General features: G+C 41.4%; 1 protein-coding gene across 1 annotated transcript in view; it reads right to left on the minus strand.

Annotated features, from left to right (window-relative positions):
- Positions 1 to 14,959: 14,959 nt before the first annotated feature.
- The window catches only part of CCNA1 (cyclin A1), a 7,526-nt gene continuing 1,672 nt past the window's right edge, over positions 14,960 to 20,813 (minus strand). The window contains exons 2-8 of the mRNA XM_009998371.1: positions 19,455 to 19,692; positions 19,107 to 19,228; positions 18,180 to 18,403; positions 17,354 to 17,558; positions 16,305 to 16,418; positions 15,532 to 15,665; positions 14,960 to 15,223 (exon numbers count right to left, since the gene is read on the minus strand). Of these exons, the coding sequence (XP_009996673.1) occupies positions 15,172 to 15,223; positions 15,532 to 15,665; positions 16,305 to 16,418; positions 17,354 to 17,558; positions 18,180 to 18,403; positions 19,107 to 19,228; positions 19,455 to 19,692 (1,089 nt within the window). The 3' untranslated portion in view covers positions 14,960 to 15,171. The remainder of the gene's footprint in view (positions 15,224 to 15,531; positions 15,666 to 16,304; positions 16,419 to 17,353; positions 17,559 to 18,179; positions 18,404 to 19,106; positions 19,229 to 19,454; positions 19,693 to 20,813) is intronic.

Consider the following 20,813-nt stretch of genomic DNA (forward strand, 5'->3'; position numbering starts at 1 on the left):
TGAGCTGGCTTTTATGCTCTCCACTAGCATCAGCAGCATTTCAAAACCATGGTTTAAAAAATGCCAGCATGAGCAAAAACAATCCATTGGACAGTCAGCAAGCCCTCCAGCTAGATCTTTAGTTGGCAAAAGTGGTAGTTAAAGAGCTATAAAAAGCCATATTTTTATTTATATCCTGAGAAAATGTGAAGGGAACACAGTGTCATACATGAGTTCTGCCCTACAAGTTTTACATTACTTTCATAAAAATCATATGATTATGTTAAGAGGATTGCCTCATGCAGTTATCTTGACCTTTTTATTCCTGAGGCACCAGCACCCATACCTGCATTGTTCTCAATAGTTACTGCCTGACTTGCTCTTAAGAACTTACATAAGTAATACCACCAAGGTCATAAATTTCCATTCTCCTGCCACATAACTGTTTCCTTGAGAGATAACTAAAACCTCCATCACTGCAATGTAAGCCTGGTAATCCTTATTGCCCCTTGGATGTACTCCCCTCTTTACCTGTATTTGAAGACCATAATCATGTACCCCCTCTGCCTTCCCTTCTCTCATGTGAGCAAAGCCAGGGCTTCTGCAGCAGCTGAGCATGGTGGACAGCTGGCTGTGCTCCCTTTCTGAGCCTCCCTTACTGCTCTGAGAAGCATGCAAGGACAGCATTCACCATGTACATGCCAGACCATGGTCCTATTAGCACCTCTTCCAGCCTGACCTTGCTGACTCCTGGCTGAAACATGGCAGTCCTCCAGCAATCAGGACCCACTGTCTATTCCCCAGCTTTCTCACTCCTGCTTTTGTGCAAACATGCATTTTTCTTTACAGAAATTCATCCTCTGTTCAGACCACTTCAGCCTGGCATGGGAAGGGGCAACTCTCCACCATCAACTCTCCTCCAGGAGTTGACAGCAGAGAATTGTTATAGACCCAGCTTGGCAAGATTGTTTGAACACCAAGGCTGTCCCCCAGACAATCTGCATCTTTTCTTGCTTTAGTGGCACCTGCACTTTTATAAGTATGCTCTCTACTTCATCTAAGTAATTGGTGAAAATAGTTTTTAATTAATTACTATCCATTTGGATAACTAGCTAGAGATGACATCCATCTGAGAACAATTTGCTAAGCAACCACATAACCCCATTCAGTTTCGTCAAATCCAGGCTTTCTCTTATGTGAGTGTTGCAGATAAATATAATTTTCTTTTCCCTTACATACAACACATATTCTAGGAGGACATTTGGCTCATATTTTATTAGCTCACATCTATGTTGGCTGTCATTTACCTTAGTTGTTCTCTAGGTGATTACATATTTTATTTTTATTATTAGCATTCCCTCTGTTGTGTTCCTGGTTCACGACTGAGGTCAACTAATCTATAACTTCATAGCATCTCCTTTTTCTTTTTTTCCTCTCCTCTCAAAACCCCCTAAATTTTCATTTTACAGTCTTTTGAAACTTCTGAGCCTCCAGTTCTGGGAGTAAATTGCTAATGGTTCAATCTTTCAACATTACCTCTATCATAGTTGGACTTCTCTTGTTGTCACTAACTATTGTCAACAGTCCAACTACAGCCACCAAAGGATGAAGATTAAAGGCAGTCCTGTAAGACAGGCTGGAAATAATGTCTTTAACCTTATTTTTTCCTCCACAAGAGGCTCACTCTTGGTAGAGCTGGCATTAAGCCCAAAATAATTGGAGGGTTTCTCTTACTGTCTGGTTGTTTTTTTTTCACCTTCTCATCCCCCTCCTAATTTTGTAAGCAGTTTTGAAGGGTAGGAAGACCCTGCAGAGACCTGGACAGGTTGGATCAATAGGCCAAGGCCAATTGTATGAGGTTTAACAAGACCAAGTGTCAGGTCCTTCACTTCAATCACAACAACCCCAGGCAAAGATACAGGCTCGGGGATGAGTGGTTGGAAAGGTGCATGGTGGAGAAGGACCTGGGGTGCTGGTTGACAGCTGACTTAGCATGAGCCAGCAGTGTGCCCAGGTGGCCAAGAAGGCCAACAGCACCCTGGCCTGCATCAGGAATAGTGTGGCCAGCAGGAGTAGAGAGGTGATTGTGCCCCTGTACTCAGCACTGGTGAGGCCTCACCTCGAGTGCTGTGAGCAGTTCTGGGCCCCTCACTACAAGAAGGATGTCGAGTTGCTGGAGCATGTCCAGAGAAGAGCAACAAGGCTGGTGAAAGGTCTGGAGAAGAAGCCCTATTAGGAGAGGCTGAGGGGACTGGGATTGTTTTGTTTGAAGAAGAGGAGGCTGAGGGGAGACCTCATTGCTCTCTACAACTACCTGAAAGGAGGTTGTAAGGAGATGGCCTCTTCTCCCAAGTGAGCAGGACAAGACAAAATGGCCTGAAGCTGCATCAGGGGAGGTTTAGATTGGACTTTAGAAAGAATTTCTTTACCAAAAGAGTTGTTTGATAGCAGAATAGGCTGCCTAGGGAGGTGGTGGAGTCACCATCCCTGGAAGTATTTAAAAGAAATGTAGATATACTGCTTAGCAACATGATTTAAGCACTGAATAGGTAGATTAGGTTATGGTAGGGGGATTTAGGTTATGATTGGACTTGATGACCTTCAACCAGGATGATTCTATGATTCTAAGAATGCTCTAACTCACATGAAGGGATTCTAGAGAGAGGAAGGGCAGATTCCACAGCTTATTTAACTAGAATCAGACTCTTTCATCCACATTCACCTGTTCTAGCTCCTTAAATCCTAGGCTGCAAAGACTTCATCCTTGGTGAGCTCCAAACAACCTGTCTCTGCACTTCTTCCATTATATATCACTAGTTGTTTTTATTCTTGACCAAATCCCTTCTCTGACCAGATGTCACCAATCCCAGATATCTGACCAGTTACTCTGATCCATGTTTCTCTTTTACCAAAAGAAGGGAGGCAAACTCAGATCATTCTAACACCAAACCAGAAAAATTTGAGTTACCAGTATAGGATTTTTCCTGCTATGTGGAACTTTAACAGTTTTTCTTCCTTTCTTCTTACCAGACATTAACTGAAGTGGCTGTGATGGGTTATTACTACCTTCATTTTTGCAGACAGAGAAACTGTAAGAAAATGAGGCTAGACCTACTGTAAAAAGCTTCACGTCCTTCCTTCAAGCAGGCCTAGGAGTTCTGACACTCCCACCTACTTCATCAGGAATAAAGATTAGATCAACACTGAGTGAGTGCCTTTAAAAACCCCATCCTACTTTCCTGCCTCAAAGCAGTTTAAAACCTAACTCTCAGGCTTGTCTTACTCAGTAAACACATCCATTTCTAGGAAGTTATAAACATAGCATTTTGCAAAACAATTGTGCAAAAACTCAGGAAAAATAAACTGTACAAAACTGCATGAGGCTGCTCCACTTAGGTAATACCAACGTGACTTGAAGCCATTTCCTGAACAGCACAGGAAAGGGCAAAAGATTATGAATACTTAAGCTGTTGATCTGCTCAACACATGCAATACAATATTCAGTCTTTTCATGAAATTGAAATAAATTAAGACTAGAGTTATTAACTTGAAGGAAATATATAGATAGGGAGAACTGCCAACCCTGGAGCAAACAGAATAAACATCTCTTGTCAGGTTACTGCCAAGACTGTCCTACAGCCCTGGTTCCTGTGGAAGTCTGAGTAGATCTGTTTATATAGTCACGTCAAAATGTGAAAAGCTATTTTAGGTTGCTGCTCTGATCCAGATCAACAGCACAATGTATAGGGAAGTGTTAGATGAGCAAAAAATAGTATGAGTCCAGCTTTTGAATGCTTTTAAAATCTCAAACCTTCACTGAAGTGCCAGATTGCCATATGTGTGCTCTTGGTACCTTATATAGCTTGAGCTTCTGGAATACTTATGATATTTTCTTAAACAGCATGAAAGAAATGTTGCCACAACCTATCACTATATTAAGAGTGTTATCAGTTAAAATAAATTAGAAGTGGGTGAATTTGTTCACATACTTTGCAGTGTAATTCAAGAACAAGCTGCAGAGTAAACCCTGGTAATGTATTCCTACCAGTTCCAGACACACCTCCAATATTAGGCCCTCAGTGCAGAGATAACAGCTGGTGCACAGCATAAGTTCAGAATCCCAGGTGGGTATAGGTAGTTAGTGGCAACTCCTAAGTTATTTCCATGAACTTTAACCAGTGTATGTAAGTTCTTTAAAAAAAATCTAAATAATTTAAGAGTATAGGTACCTCAAATTCAAGAAGACATAGGCTTTGAGATCATTCAGGCACTCCTGAAAACTTTCTCCATATCCTGAGTCAGCCAACTGGAGCCTTTCACACCCAACACACAAATGCAACTTTGTGCAGAATTGTCTCTAGTAAGTACTGGATGCCATGGAGTGAGTTGGCTCTATTTCATCTTTGAGGATACAAAAGCCAAAGTTACTTGGTAACTTTCATGTTCACCATGGTAGCAGATAGCACAAAGGATCAAATGGACACAAAGAGTTACAAAATCTGTTATGACAACATTTCTGTTGTCAATTATGACAGAATGACTGACAGAACTACCACAGGTGGCAGATCACACCAAAGCTCTATGTGGCATCTCAAAATCAAGAGGTTGGCAGTACACAGATGACCAAGAACGTGCTCAAGCTGCTCGCAGGAGGAAAAAATAGAAAAAATCCTGTACACACCATAGCTGTAGAAAAGTTTACCATTAAAAAAAAGTTCATCTCCCACTTTAAAATTCTAAGAATCAGGCTACCAGATTACAGGAGGCATCCATCAAAAGCCAATTGAAAATACTGCCTTATACTTTAGGAAACCTGCTTTTTTTCTTGTTTTGTTTTTGGGGTTTTTTTGTGGTTTGGTTTTTTTTTTTCCATTTTTATAGCTTTTATAAGCATTGATGAAACAATTATTACTGACATGTATGATACACAATTAGCACTATATACTTCTGGCATGTATTGCAGCAAAGCAACATATCTGTGACTCAATGCTACAGCAAGACAACTGCTGTTTGATCTCTGCCCTGACCTGGGTTCTGCAGAATGTATCCCAAGTGGTACTGTGAAGATTGCTTACTGCTCAGGGTTAGCTTGCACTTGGACTGCTTCTCAGTGACCATAGTTCCCTTCTTTCAGATCTCAGAAACAGGTGCCCAAAATTAGCAGCATTTTCTCAGCCATAGATATCATGGTGTTCAGGTTGGGCACTGATCACAGGCAGCCTGGCTAAAAACCCTTCACTGCTTTTCCTCAATGTTTCTATGTTTATGTATATGATACATATAAACAAGCACATACAGTAACATACTAAAAGGTGTAGACTCTGTTGCTCAGTAGCTCACATAAGGAACTACTCCACACCTTTTTACATAATGTTGCTCTTGATATCCATCATTCTTGCTTAATGAATATTTAGCTGTTTGTGTTGAACAGGAATGTAAGGCGGAACTATTCCCTCTACAGTTGTTTCCCCACTCCATCTGTGCATCCTTTGGGACAACAGAAGTACTCAGAGGTCAGAACAACCCTTCTGGAGGCTGCCAGCCCAGAAAAGAGCTATCCTCACAGACAGCAGGTGCTCAAGGCTTGTTCCATTGGCCTCTGGACACATCCAGGGATGGAGGTCCCACCACATCTCTAAGCAACCTACACCAGTGGTTAATCAGTCTCATAAAATATTTTCCCTCATGTGGAGGGCATCTCTTGCTGCAAGCTGCAGCTTCTGCCTCCCAGTCTCTTTCTAATGAACTTTAAGCCCTTGAAAACAATTACATTTTCCTTAGCTACCTTTCCTCCAGGCTAAACAAACTCTGCTTCCTCAGTCATGGGCAAAACAGACTTGAATTGGGGAAAATGAACTTAAATTTTTAATTGGCAGTAAATTAACTACTAGTTTAGTTAACGGGAAACAAAGAAACTTTAAAACACTTTTTTTCCCTGCTTTCCCAGGCTCTGCTTCACTCCAGACTCCTCATCTCACTCCATGCAGTGCAGGGAGCTGCAGTCAGTCACAGCTCCTCTTGCCCACCCCATCCTCCTCATGCTTCCCTCTGCTCTGCTGTGGATCCTTTCCATGGGCTGCAGAGGATATCTGCTCTGGGGCCACACAGCACCTCTGCCTCCTCCAGCCTTGTCTTGCTTCATCTTCTTCCTCTGTCTAGCGTTTTCCACCCTTTCTTAAATACACCTTTCCAGGAGTGCTGCCCTCTTGCCCGCTTTGCTCAGCCCTGCCCGGTGACAGGTTGGCTGGAGGCAGCTGGAACAGGCCACATGCAGCACAGGGCAGCTCCAGCCTCCCCTCACAGAGGCCACCCTGCAGCAACCCATGCCAACACCTGGCCACAGACACACAGTATATTCATTTATCTAGAGGTTCTCTAATGCAATCCTTTTCTACTGCAGGCCCACCATGCCCATGGTCCTCAGAGACAGGAGAGACCTCAACACAATCCTGCCAGAACAGACAAAGGGAAAGACACCATTGCACACCTCAGACGTTGCTGTGTGCCTCACTATTAAGTCACCTGCTCCCTTCAGACCTTTGCCTACAAATTGTTTATTCTCCTTTACCTTAATTATTTTCTTCCATTAAGAAAAAGAGAGCTACAAAGACTCAGCCATGTTTTACCCTCCAGGCACCACTGAGGTAGCATCACTAGAAACAAAATTAGGATCAAAACCTATGCCAAAACCTCTGAAATTTGAAGAAATACCTTGAAGAGCTTAGAGTTCTTCAGTGGCATTGACTTCAAATAAAAAACAGATGGTGATATTTAGGACTAGCATAATAATTGCCGTTAGTATATATTAGCAGTGCTTCTCTGTAGAAGACATCTGGCCAACTCCTGCCTAACTGATGGCTTTGGTAACTTCCCAGGAGGCAAGAGAGACTGCCTTTGACTTGTATATACTGGGGAAAAAAAATTGGTGAGTCAGCTTCCATTACAGCTTCTGCAAGATTCGTATCTTCAGCAACACGTGGCTGCCAGCACTTACTCTCAATGCTCATTAGAAAGTTATTTTCCTCAGGGACTGTGGACCTTGCAGTCCTGTGGCTTACACCTACTGCATGCACAAGACCACAAGAGCTGCATCCCACCCTCTGACGCCTGTGTTTTAAGAGGATGTTCAGTAACTGGAGGAGTGCTATAAACGTAAGAACTAGAAATAATTACCATAAAACCCATAGAAGCCAATGTAATTTCGTTTAGAGAAAAACCATGAGGTAACTTAATCACTGTGGTTACATTCTTGCATGGGAAGAAAATGCATTTAGGGAAGGGCTCTTCAACCTACTTGCAAAAAGGAGAAAATAAAGGACTTTAGAGTCAGACATCCAGAAGCTAAAAACAGAGTTTCTTACATCAAAGGTGATTTAGCAGCAATCAAGCATGGTTAAATAGATATAAAAGGCATGAAGAAGTGTAATAATATCTTTTGACCTTAAAAAAAGTATACATCTATACAGACTGTGTCAAGAAAGGCCTCTATACATTGATTATACAGGTTAAAAAAAATGCAATCACTTTTTTGGTTGCCAAAGCCTGAACTGCAACAGGCCCTCCAGCTAATCATGGTCCATAACTATTTGAACATACCTATATATATAATTTAAAACAAGTGTTTTCTTCTATGGCTGAAGTACAACATGAACCTGTTCATACACAGAGTGACTTCAAAGGTCCAGACAGCAGAACCACTGGTGAAACAAATGAAAAGCACTCTGCTCAGCACAATCCTAAAAAGCATTTGATAAGCTCAAAATGAATACAAATGAGTCTTAATGAATTAAGAAAAAACCTGATTTTAGGGGCTCTCTAAACAAGAGGAAGCCATGTTCCTATTACAGCCTATGCTCAATGGGATCACCCACAATGGGACTACCCACTCATTTTGATCCAAGTGCTTACTAGTGAGCACTATCGACTTCATATGTTTGCTTGGTGCTCTGTAGTGACACATAGAACTTTCCTTAGAGAAAAATGCAAGGAAGAGAGCCTTTAACACAACAATGTAGAGTTCCCAGTCAGCACCTCTTTTGTTGATGTGCTTTCAAAATTGTCACCATCAACCCTGGACACAGAGCACAGATAGTAAAAATACTTGTAAAATATGTTCCTATCTTAAATTCTGAACCTGGGGAAATAAACTGTAGTTGATATTTCATGAGCAGATATAGAATCAATTATCTATAGATAATACTGTAATAATTTGCTAGTTACACTAGCAGATTATTACTATAACATTTACTGTTTGGTGCAGTATCCACAAGACCCTTTCCCTGTTTCTAGGAAAAGGCAAGAAGCTGCTGATTTTGGGTCATTCATATGCCAAGTGAAATGCAGGCCCCATTTGAAGACAGTATGGGATTTAGTGGAGTTTTCACTAGTTTGAGATAGTGGTACCAAGAAGGGCAAGAAACAAAAATCCAGTGATAGCTTTTAATCCTTTAGTATAGTCATTTATAGAATACCAAGGGCAGATAAATTACATTTATTACTGTAATAAGCTTTTTTAGCTTTAATATTACATTGAATTTTATACCATTATGCGTACTGCTACACTTGAATTTCCATTATCTTTAATATGAATTAGTACAAAGAAATTCCCAGAATATCCTTGAGCATCATTAGAGTGATCATTTGTGTCACTCCATACAACAACAAAAAAACCCCTAAGGATTCTAAAGTATTGTTTTTAGACACTTACCAACCACCTGTGGCAGCTTTTCCTATCCCAAAGCATCCAGAAGTTCTCTTCTCCAGATGGAGAGTACAGCAATTTTTAATTAATAGTGCTCTGCTAGAGACAACTCAGTACAGTATTGATACAATATTGATGATGTAGTCTTCTTGGTAAATAGATTAATGAATCTAAGTTTCATGGGTGGGTGATTTTTGGTGTTGTCAGGTTTTTTGTTTGTTTTGTTTTTGTTTGGTTTTTTTGTTTCTTTTTAAAAAATCCTTTTCTCTTCACAAGTTAGGTAGGAAAGGTTCTGGAGATTTCATCTGACAATAAAAGAAAGGATTTTCCTAGTTAAAATCCAGTCAGCATTTGCTTTAACACAAGTGAAAGTTATGGAGATCAGCAGTTCTCTGATAGTAACTTGTGAATTGGCCCAGAAAATGGTATTAAACAGCAGAACCTGCTCGTACATCACTTGCATACTGCCCAGCTCAGAGGTCTGGAAGCACTGGCAGTGGTTGTGCTGCGAGTTCCATGATTGACCCATATTCATGCACTAAGACAAGCAGCTATTTACAGACAGTACAGCTTAGTGAGACACTCTGGCAACCTGCTGTAGAGCTTCCTGCCCTGATTACTTGCTGAAAAAAATAGAGCCATCAGAGGCATGTTTACTACCTGACAGGTTTGTCTCATAGCCAGGTGATAAAGGATAACTAGATAAAAAAAGATTAGGAGCCAAATTCACACATACGACTCAGTGCAGGAAGATTCTTTTAAGAATGTGTGTGCTCTGTTCAGCACTAGTGTGTCAGTCTTGCATGATGAGAGAGATTATTTATTGGCTGTGGGCCAGGAGCCCTGCACAGCATTACCCTGGTGGTAATGGAGCCTCTGCAGAATCACATCTTTGATCCACATCATTTGAAAGTCATGAGCAGTCACTGAATGACAACAGAAAAACAGAGGAAGAAGTACAACATCCAGCTAGCAAACACACAGGCATATGCAAAAAATGGCATTTGTTCACAGGTGCTCAAGTGCCTCCTGAATATATGCATGCATGATGTGAACATCATCTGCTCTCCTCCTTACCTCTTTACTCAGACAGCAACACCTCCCAAAAGCTGCTACTGCAGGCCAGAACATTTGTTTTTCTCTAGCCAGTGTCCATGGAGCACCTCAGGTAGTCTGTGCCTCTGTGCACATGACAACTGATTCAGCAACTCTCAAAGTATTTCTCCACAGATATCCACAAAAGCTCAAAAATAAAAGGATTCTAGGCTCAGTCACAGCTCAGCAACCTTACTGTACAAGGAGAAAACGCTTCCATTGGACTTACATGTTTTACTGACAAGTTTTGCATTAAATAGTGTTAGATCACCGCCAGCAGTCAGGTGACTGCTCTGGACACAAGCTTTCCACTGACTCTACCAGTGCATCTCCTGCCTAGACTCCTGTTCAGAGCCTAAAGACAAGAGCAAATACATTTTAGAAAGAGCTGCAAACAAACAAAAAGTAGAGATTTGAGTGGGTGATCAGCTTGTGAAAGTAAAATAAACCTCAAATTGGGAACAGAACCAGGAAAACATGACTAAGATCCAAAACAAAGGACAGACACCATGAACTAGGTAATAATTGTCATATAGAACCATTCTCCATCTAGCTAGATTACCTTGAAACAAGAATTTACACTGAAGTTTTCAATGAGCAAGAGGAACATATTCTAACTTAAAAATTGTAATTTATTATTTTTTTCCCCCCTCTTTCCTCCAAACAGGGCTGAATCATCTGGTAACAATTCCCTTCTTTTCTGCACAAATCATACAAGCTCTGTAATATTACAAGAGTTTCATCTGTCCATTTTGCAATATAAGGAGATGCTCCTCCATCAGACCTGCTTCATTTGAACACTAAACCTGTGTAATGGACATTAACCATTTCCATCATATTTTTATCCTGTCTGAAGTAGGTTTTTACTTTAAGTCAACACTTAATTGCCTGATTCATATAGTCAGAAAAAGGATCTAACTGAAAACGCTGGATAAACTAGTTTAAAGAGTCCGAATTTACAGTACAAGACTACATATATTCTGAAAAGCTGCATTTATTTTATTTCAATATCCCTGAAGCAGTATGGGAGAGCCACACAGCACAGCTGAGAGCCTTACATTGCAGCTTCACTAAATCATCGTTACATTTAAAGAAAAAAAATAAGTGAACTTAACTCTCAAGGTGCAGTGACCTCACATGTTGCTAATCTGCCCACAAACACGTAAAAATGGGTCCAAGACCAAATGGCCTTCGTGAGCTGTGAATCAGCATCCTTTTGGGAAAGGCTGACTTCCCCTGGAGCCACGGACCAAGGACGCTGGTGCCCTCTTCTGGTTGCATTCCATGGAGACCATCAGAATAGATGATCACTAGTCTTTTTACTGTAAATCAATTCACTCTTTGCTTCTAACTTCACAAAATAATAAGTTCAATGTCTTTCCTGTATGGCTGAATCTAAGAATGCTTTTGTATGCCTCTTCAGTAAACAGAAGTGACAATATATCACAGCACTGTGACAGGCATTTTGTTCCTAAATACATGCTATGCAAACATGATTTGGAGTGAACCTGGTTCTTGCCACCTTGACATCTCACTCTTACGTTATGGGAGAACATGACAGCTGCTGCTGCTCACCTGCAGCCTGCTTTATCATCCATTTTGTTAATTACCAGATATTTTTATCCTCCTTATAAGGGATAAAAAGAAGCAAATGGAGGATGATCCTTTTCCCAGACATGTCACACTCCAGCTTCTGCCTAGATAGGGATATGGTTTACAATATTCTACTGTAAGCAGATCAATGATTAGTACCAAATCCTAATTTGTTGAATAATGTGGGCTCTAGGGCTCTCTTTCCTAGTTTTTCAGGCTATTTATACATCAAAACACAAACAATGATAAACAGAAAAGGCAGCTTGGCTGCAGATGGCAGGAGAAGACCCATTTCTTGCCAGAAAACACTATCATCACTTTATCCCAGTACTTTATCATGAGCCTGTTCATTCAGCACTTGGCTCCAGTAATGGTCCTTCATGTTCAAATTAAGAGGGTCTGAACATCTGAAAGAAAAGGTCTTGAGTACTGCCTTCCTGTTTAGCTAGGTATTTACTGGTATTAGTGACAGGGACACAGGGTCATTCTGGGCACAATGCTAAGACAAAAGAGGGGCAGAAAGCAAGCATGAGTGCTTAACACAGCGTGTTAGTTCACAAGGACTATTTTGTCCTTCTCCAAGAAGCTTCCACCAAGATAAATCTGCTTTAAAAAAACAACAAGACAACCTAGCCCTAAGCATCATGGAAAAAGCCAAACGGAGACAGACATTTGGCCAGGAATCAACTCTTGCTCAGTCCACAATTACTCTTTACTACCAGCACAGCCTAGCTAGACAAATACTGGTCAAAACTGCAGGACACACCTCCATACTTTTAGCATCTTCAGAAGAATTAGGGCCAGGTCTTTGTTGCTTTGTTGCTCTTGGTTTAGTTTAGACACAAGATAACTTGATGAGGGTAGGCATGTATTCTAGGATTAATTATCATATGCTCAGAATAGTTCCATAGACTACCCTGGAAGTGTGTCTATGCTAATTCTCTTCAATGTCTGCATTACCACCATCTACACTGATGAACCCCAAGCAGGGCATAGAGGGCTGAGCCTGTCTGTATCAGCTTCCCATCACACAGGCTTTCTAAGCCAACATTTCTCTGCATCTCTGAAGGAACATCAGATAAAGTGTGTGTCCTCCATTAACAGGTTGTTAACTGTAACCCACATAGAAGTCAATATTCAGCCTTTAAAATAAAAATGCTTAAAGTCAGACTGGTCTTCACAGCAGAACTAACAGAGCAAGATCAGACATGATAATTCTGAAGCATTATTACCCACAGATCTCAGATGAAACCATTTCACAATCACGTTTCTTCTGTTTGACAAATTAAAGTGTAATCCATCTTGCACCAATTGTTATTAGCATTCACACCACAGCACATTATGTGATTCTTCACCTTAACTACTTGGCTTTTTTAATTTTCTCTTTTTAGCCTTTGGGTTAAAGAGCTATTTAAGCCTCTACCTTAATTGCAAAATAACAAAACAAAGAAGAAAGCAGACAAAGCATATTCTTCTTCATATATAATAGTTCAAAAAAATAAAGCACACAGGTTTGTATACCAGAGAATTAAAGCCTCAAGAAAGTTTTGTATTCAAATTATTGTATCTGTCTTGCAGCTAAATAAATCCTAAAAATGTAAAACAGAAAGAAAGTTTGGCTTCTAGGAAGACACCATATGGTAAAACATTTAGTAATGGGCCTGGACACCTTCTATGGTGTTAAATGCAACAAAGTCTGTTGGCCCAGGCACATGAGACATGATTGTGGTTATAGACCATTCATAAGCTCAAAACTCCTCTCTCCTCTACTATTGTTGGAACATGACCACACAAATACCTTCAAACCATTAGGAATACAGTTCTCCACTTGAGACACATTAACTGCTTGCAAAATACTCCATGCTACAGTAATTGAAGTAAGCACTTTTAATTACAAATAAATATTAATATGGAGTTTCAGGACACCGTGTTTGGCCTGGTGACAAGCTGATACTCATAAGCCCGGGAGATTTAGCCAGACTTGTGCTCAGCATACTCACCATTTCCTTCTGAAATAGGCAACCAATAAATTCACCACTTCACATTGTAACCAAGCACCACTGGCTCTAACCTTCATACTGGGCCACTTGCTGTAGAGGAGCTGTCTGCAGGCATTAGTGAAGTTCAAAGCCCACCTTTAAGACTTCCACCCACAAACTGAAATTCAGTGCATGGAAATAATCGACGGATCTCAGGTCCTCACCACAAAGTGTACATCACAGAAATTAGCATGGGCTAGATTGTCACATCTGTCATTATCAGAAAATACCAAGGCAAGTTCATTTACATTACTAGGAAGTGTTTGAAGCAGGACACTAAGAACTGCATAGGCTAGACTGCAACTGAATCCTCCCTTAAAGGATATTTACTTCAAGACAAGTGAATCAGTCATTACCACTGTCTCTATTTTGGAGGAATAAAAGGGTTTACATTACTAGAAGGATTCATCAGCCTGGACAGGCAAGCAAAGTGAGGGGGCAGGGATTCTTACACACATTGAGGGAAGTGAAACCCCTCATGCTAAGCAGAACCTTGATTCATACATTGGTATAGTCAGGTTTTAAAGAGGCTTGTTAGCTGGTACTTAGTACTTCTACTGAATAGTGTGTTAATGTCAAACGTTAAGCATATTTTTGCTTGGAAAAACATAACACCCTGTTCAGAATACTCTATTAGAAAGCAGTAGACACTGAAGGTTTTAAACTCCTACAGTAAGAGAATGCCTCAAACTCACCTTGCCATTTAGACAAGTTGAATGTAGCTCTCTACATGTTGACCAAAATTTTTTTTTTTCACCTACTTTGGACAGGGGCTGTATCTAAGACTACTCAAAGTAGTATTCTGTTTGCTTTTTAAAAAATGCTACCTAATAAATAACTGAGGCACATAAAACAGTGTAGTAGCTCAGGATAAGATAGTTAATAGCCCTGTACCACACTACTCTCCTCCTTCCTGCTAGGAATGAGATTTCTCTAAAGACTGCAAAGCACCCATGTTCAGAAGTGCTCCAGTGGCAGGAGAGGTCATGTCAGACAGCTATGCCACTACTTAATACCACAAATATGACAGCAGCCACCTAGCTCAACTCCACAGTTCCAATACCTGACATGCCCCATGCTTCTTCCTCATAGCTGTTAGCATTGCTCTCTACTGCAGTCTATCCACCAGTGTTTGAAGTGTTCCTAAGGCTCTACCAGCCACGACCTCCTCTTCCTCCAGATCCCTGCAGATTAAATCCCCTTTTTTGCCTCTATAAAAGGAAATTTGGCTTTCACCACAACACTGATGGTCTTCTACACACAAGTTCAGAGTTCATACACCACTTCCACCTGGATATTATTGCTGTGATATGGTAAACAAGTTCAAGAAAATAGATTCTGTTCATAGCCTCATAGAAGAGGAAGAAACAAGATACTGCAGCAAGTCACCTGAGTCTATGAAGGTGTCAGGTTGTGTTTGTTCAGGCTAGCTAGAGTGGATAAAGCACAAAATCCCTTAAAAACCTGCTCAAAGATTTTGTAAAAACCACAACCACTTCCACTCACTGTTACTGCAGATATTTAACAGGAATCACAAGATTGACAGAGGAACAGTGTAATAAGATATTTATTAAAAGTGCTGTCAGATATATTGAGATATAGTCTAATAACCTTTTTTAAAAAGGCATCTAGTTAAAAATTACTAGCTTAAAAACCATTCTGATCACTATGTTTAGACACATGACCTGCAGTGCTCTGAGATGTTAGACCAGTTTTGCCAACTGGGACAAAGTAATCTTCAAGTCCAGGATCCATTGTCTGTCTCTATTGTAGAGGAAGAACTACTGGGGGCTCCAGAAGAGACACTTGCAGGTACCTGGAATAGAAATGCAGTCACTAAAGGTACTAGTTTAGCTGACAAATTAAGAGGTAACACTGTCTTGTGCAATACACTGGGGAAGAAGAGTCATCCTGCAAAAATGTAGAACTGTTATCCAGTACATCAGCATACCTATGCATGAACTACATTTCTGGTCAGAAAAGGTCTTCCCCTCAAGAGGCTTTCATTTCAGGAATAGACACTGACCACTATGAGAAATTTGTCAGCGACAGCAGCTGTAGCCCAAGCTGCCAAAGCAGCTTATAGCCTCCAAGCTACAGAACACCAGCTCCCTAGTTACTTACTTTGTGTGCTTATACTTCTCCCTAATCGCTTGCAGCTGGCAGAGGGGAGCATCAAGGCAGGCTTTATGCAGATCAGTCAGGCAAGGCACTATCTCACTTAATGAATATCCAGTATATGCAGCAAGTGTTTCTGGCTGGTCAAAAGAGAAAAAGTAGTTAGTTGATTGTAGGTAATGTATCTCAAAAGACATTTTCTATAGAAGAACAAGCCATTTTCACTACATCAGTGCTCACTCTATACTCTTTAGGCTTGAAAACAATTTAAGCATATCTTGCCATCAGTTCCACTCTAGGTCTTCCTTGGTGCCAGATCTGACAAGAAGCTCCTGCTCCAAGTATGTGGCATCCGTTACATCTCTTCTGGATCCTGCCTTCTGCTAAACCTACTACTACAACACAGCTGAGAGACCTACCAAGGCTTGCTTTAAAGCAGACACTTGGTGTAATCACTCCACTCCAGCAGACAAATGCAAGCTCTCTCCCAACAGGGCCCAAATTGTATTTGCAGGAGCAGTTTAGGAGATGAAAGGCTAACAAGTCCATAGGTACAAACTTGAGGTAAGCAAGACATCAAGGTCTCTCCCACTGAGAGAAGAGGCAAGATATTTCAGGTTAACACTAATTTATGAGGTAGTCCCATTAACTTAGGAACACCTACTGATTCTAGGATTTCAGCATTCATAACATACTTTGAAGCTACTTCTGCTCTTCAGCCTAGTTCTAATGATAACAGAAAGTGCTTGAGCTACTCATTAACATGCAGTTTTTCTTACCCAGAAAGATCTGTTCACTGCATAGTTAGCTAGACAGTAGGCTGCTGCAGCAGTTTGTGATGGAAGGTACTTCAGAAAGGGATCAGCTTCAAGGAGACTCAGCTCTGCAAGATACTAAACAAAAAAGCCTCAAGTTTTTCAAACAGAAGGAGCATAGCTGATACAACCCATCCAGTAGAGCAGGCACTGAAAAATTGTTAATGGTCCTAGCTTTGTGTACAAAACATGGGTTGCATGTCTGGTGGGTAGAAAGAGCATTTGGGTCCTGTTGATCTTTCAGAAGAAACTCTAGCATATTTCAGTGGGGACAGAAGATCACACTTTGTTAAAGTCTAAAAAAATCTACATTGTAATCTGAAGTTTTGGTCCCATCAGCAGCTTTGATATAATTTTACAGATAAACTTAGAAAATTGATGTTTTGTAAAAATAACAGATATATACTCTTTCTATCCTCCAAAGTTCTTGGTCACATAGGTGGACCTCACTTAGAGGTCAGGGATAAATATACAGTTCTAAGAAACAGAATTCAGCCTCTGTTGAAGAAGCATCACTGTACAATCCTATGCCCTTTGCATATGAGCAGCAGGTCAGATGTTTTGCCATAAGCTTTAGTTACATATTTTCTAAGCTATACAGGTTTGCAGCTATACAGGCATATACTTTATCATTGTGTAGCTATATATAGTACAACCACATCCAAGGAAGTCTTGCTACACAGGCAGTGATTAAAAAAAACAGATTCCTACCATCTAGCTGTCTAGTCAGTGCATTATCTCTGACCAGACAAAAAGACCAAACTTAGGATTTCCAAGGGACATTAATCCACAAATCTCAGCCCACAAGCTGCCTACTGAAGACAGTAGGCAACAAAAGTTTTAGGCTTATTGCAGTCCAGAAAAGAACTGGTATGAGAAAGAGTATCTTCTCATAGAGCACAGTATATTAGCAGAACCTGCCTGCTCAGGTAACTTAATGAAATACAAGTAGTTCTGCTTTTAGGATGACTTCTTCCCCCCCTGCCCCATCCTAAAAGAAGGATAATTCATACCCTTGCAAAGTTCTCTGTCCTCATACAGACTCCATGCCTCTGAAAATACTGAAGGAGAAACTGGTTGATGGTTGGGACTGTTAGGTCAAAAGCCAACACTTTGAGAAGCAGTTGTTCCATTCTTAGCAGCTGCCTCTTTGTGTAGGTGTCATCAGTTATATATACTAATTCATCCACTTCTGGTGGATAGATCTCTTCATATTTCCTGAAATAGTAAAATAGGAGCCACAATTGTCAGCTTGCAAGATATGGTAAAAGAAAGCTGTCTGCTGGGCCCATACCAGGATGGGAACATGACATTACTAAGATTGGTGTAAAGTTCTTATTTTGGTCCTCTCTCCAGGCTAAGTGACAATTGAGTTTCAAATCTGGGCAGAGATGTTCAGAGGAACTCCAAGCCATCAGACTGATAGAAACACATTGTTAGCTCTTGACTAATAACAAGCTCTCAGACATATTCAGTAACACAGTGTACACCAGACAAAAAACCATGCACTGCAAGGCTGCATTGGGTATTCGACCTACTAAAAACAGCTCAAGGCTAATTGCAGATTGCAACTGTGACTCTACCACAGCCTTACAGGCTAGCAGCCTACAGCAGGAGTGGTTTTGCTCCTGTTATGATTATGAGGTTTTCCTACTACAGCTCCTCACATCAAGAACATTAGATGTTTAATTTTGCCAGTCCCAAAGTAGGCAAAGTTACTAATCTTGTGGTATTATGAAAAGCTATCTGCAAGCTGCAGTCCTTCAAATTAATCTAAAAGGTTCAGCCCAAGAATACGTTTTAGCTCATTGAAGACTTCAGGATATGATAAACACTTACGCAGCCAGAAGAATTGCTGCTGTTCCTACAAGCTGCAGCTTCCCTCTGAGAACAGACATGCAGGAAAGAAACCTGTCCAGGAAATTCACTGCCAAGTACAAAGTCTCTGTGCGAAGTTTATATTCTTCCCCTACTTCCACCAGCCAGTCTACCAAGATGGCACGCATTCCTGTTGTGATATCTGGTTGCTTCCTCATGTAGTGGGGCTTGGGCCTGAATCTTACCTGTTTGGAGAGAGTTGAAGAATTAGGAGGCCCACCCTGAAGAAAGCTGTTGATAGCTGAGCTGACTAACATTCTTTATAGCTATACCCAAAGGAGCAGGAGTTGTTCCATTAATAACTCATTACTATTACCTATAATTATAGTGCTAGCAGTATCAATTGGCAGCTAGTAACATCTCTAGAGAGTAGTATTTCTACACAGGAGAGGAGCTACTGTATTAGTAGCAAAATAGTAAAAGCCCTCCTGGTCTATGGACAGCCTTCACCACTGAGTATATATGAATCATTCAGAGGGACCTGAAAGTTACTTTCCTCCCCCCTCTTCCTATATAGGAGACTGCACTTTACTGCTCTGATACAGAAAGATAAGAAAAACTACTACAACAAAAGGAGCCCTCAGTGAGATCACTGGCAACTGCTTTAGTATTTTTTCTGCTTTCACCTCCCATCTGCAAGAATTCTTCATCACTAAGAATTAAGACATATTCCAACAGTGAGATATTTCCACCATGCAAAGTAATCCTGAAAAAAATCTTACCACTGTCCAGAAGCTGCTCATGATTCTAGCTTTGGAGATAGCTTTTACTACTAGCTTTCCCTCCTTTGTAGCTCAGTGGCATCCTCAAGCTGCCCTGAGACAGCCAGCACATCTTTGAAGTGTTGCAGCCCATCCCAGAGACCACAAATACCTAGAAGCCACTCACTTCAGCCTCTCGCAAGTACTGATGAATATCTTCTGCATATTCTCCCACAGTCAGAGTTATGGGATCTCCCATATGATCCTCAGGCTGAGACTGGAAGGATGTGTCCACTACCATAGGAGATCCTAACAGGCAAGAGGAATGAGCAAGGTATTTGTGTAATTAGCCTGTTCACCTTCTCCTGATATTTCTAGCACAGAAGTGTTGTACCTCATATAGACATAACTCAAGTTACCTTGAATTGTTATTTTATGTAACATAAGCTACTCACAAGCTTACTAGCATGGCAATTCATAACCACTCTACGTGTAGTTGTGCTGTAGGTACCACCTTAGTAGTAACATGAGTTACCTGTACTCAGATCCAGCAGTAGGTGAATACCGGATGTCATTGCACTAGTATCCAGTTCACCCACACTTGATTCCAGCTCTTCAGCCACTTGGCCACTGTAGTTTTCTTTCTGATCATCCACATAGATAGCAAACCCTTGCTTTGATGAAGCATTGACCGTGCGGTTGAGTAACTCATCTTTTCCAGATGAAGAGATGGTGTTTTCAGAGCCAGAGAAGCACCTGATAATAGTAGCACCCTGAAACAGAGCACAGAGTAATGCTGTGGGAGGACAACTCAGGAAGAAAACAACAGAAAGTATCACTTGTTTTAGAGAAGGAAATCACTGTCCTTGCCCAATAGACACTGATAACATAGAAGCTCACTGGAAAAACCAGCAGCTACAGCTGGTGCTACAGAAGTACTACTTGTTGCTGTCTTGCTACAAGAGAGTTCAAAGAGAGAGTGAGGTCTAGTCAAAGCCAGGAACTGGGGGTGTAGCCTCATCTCCAGTGCCCATTACCAAGGATTGCCAGTCTCAGTTCTGATGGGGCTGGGAAGTGCAGGGTCTGCTCCACATTCAGCTCTGGCAAGGAGCAGCTGCTTTGAAGAGTAGCAAAGTAACAAATGGAAGCACTCAGGCACTACCACAGACTTAGGAAGGACCTCATATGCATGAATGCATTTTATGTCAAGTTACAAACCAAAGTTTGAACTTTTGAGCTCAAGCATCACAACCACTAGAACAAAAATGCCTGGCCAGGCTACAACCCTTCACATCACCTACTACCAGTAAGCCACCAACCGAGTTAGGAGCTTTACACAGACATAACCCAAGCAGAGCTTGAGTATGCATACGAGCTAGTACTTTAGGCCCTGTAAGCCAGCACAACAATGCTATCCCTGACACACCAGCAAACTCGAGGAAGGCACAAGGAACAGAAATGCAGACAGGCACCCTACTGTTAACTTTAGCTTCTTGAAGACTCCAGCATCTTGAAGGGAGCATGGCCAGCAACAGGACCTTTGGGCAAGCATCAGCAAACCAACTGTTATTAAACTACTCTCTGTACTTCAGGGAGTAGGTGACCAAGCTGGGTCTCGCCAACTCTCCCTTCCTTCCAGGATAAACTATTTGTTCAAAGCATTTCCCCGGGAGAGCAGCAGATTAGGACTGAGCAGTTACTCAGCAGGGTTCCCCGGGAAACTCACGCTATTAACCGGAGCCCGATTCAACCGTATCCCGCAGCCCCCCAGGCCTTTACCTGCAGCCTCGAGAAGGCGCAGGCACCGTTCGAGCCCGCGACAGGGGAGCAGCCCCCGGTCCCGCAGCGGGGCAGGGAGCTCTCCCCGGCCCGACGGGAGGGCGGGCGGCCGGGG

The sequence above is a fragment of the Chaetura pelagica genome, unplaced genomic scaffold (genome assembly GCF_000747805.2).
Source record: "Chaetura pelagica isolate M959 unplaced genomic scaffold, ChaPel_1.0 scaffold105, whole genome shotgun sequence".
Taxonomy (NCBI): domain Eukaryota; kingdom Metazoa; phylum Chordata; class Aves; order Apodiformes; family Apodidae; genus Chaetura; species Chaetura pelagica.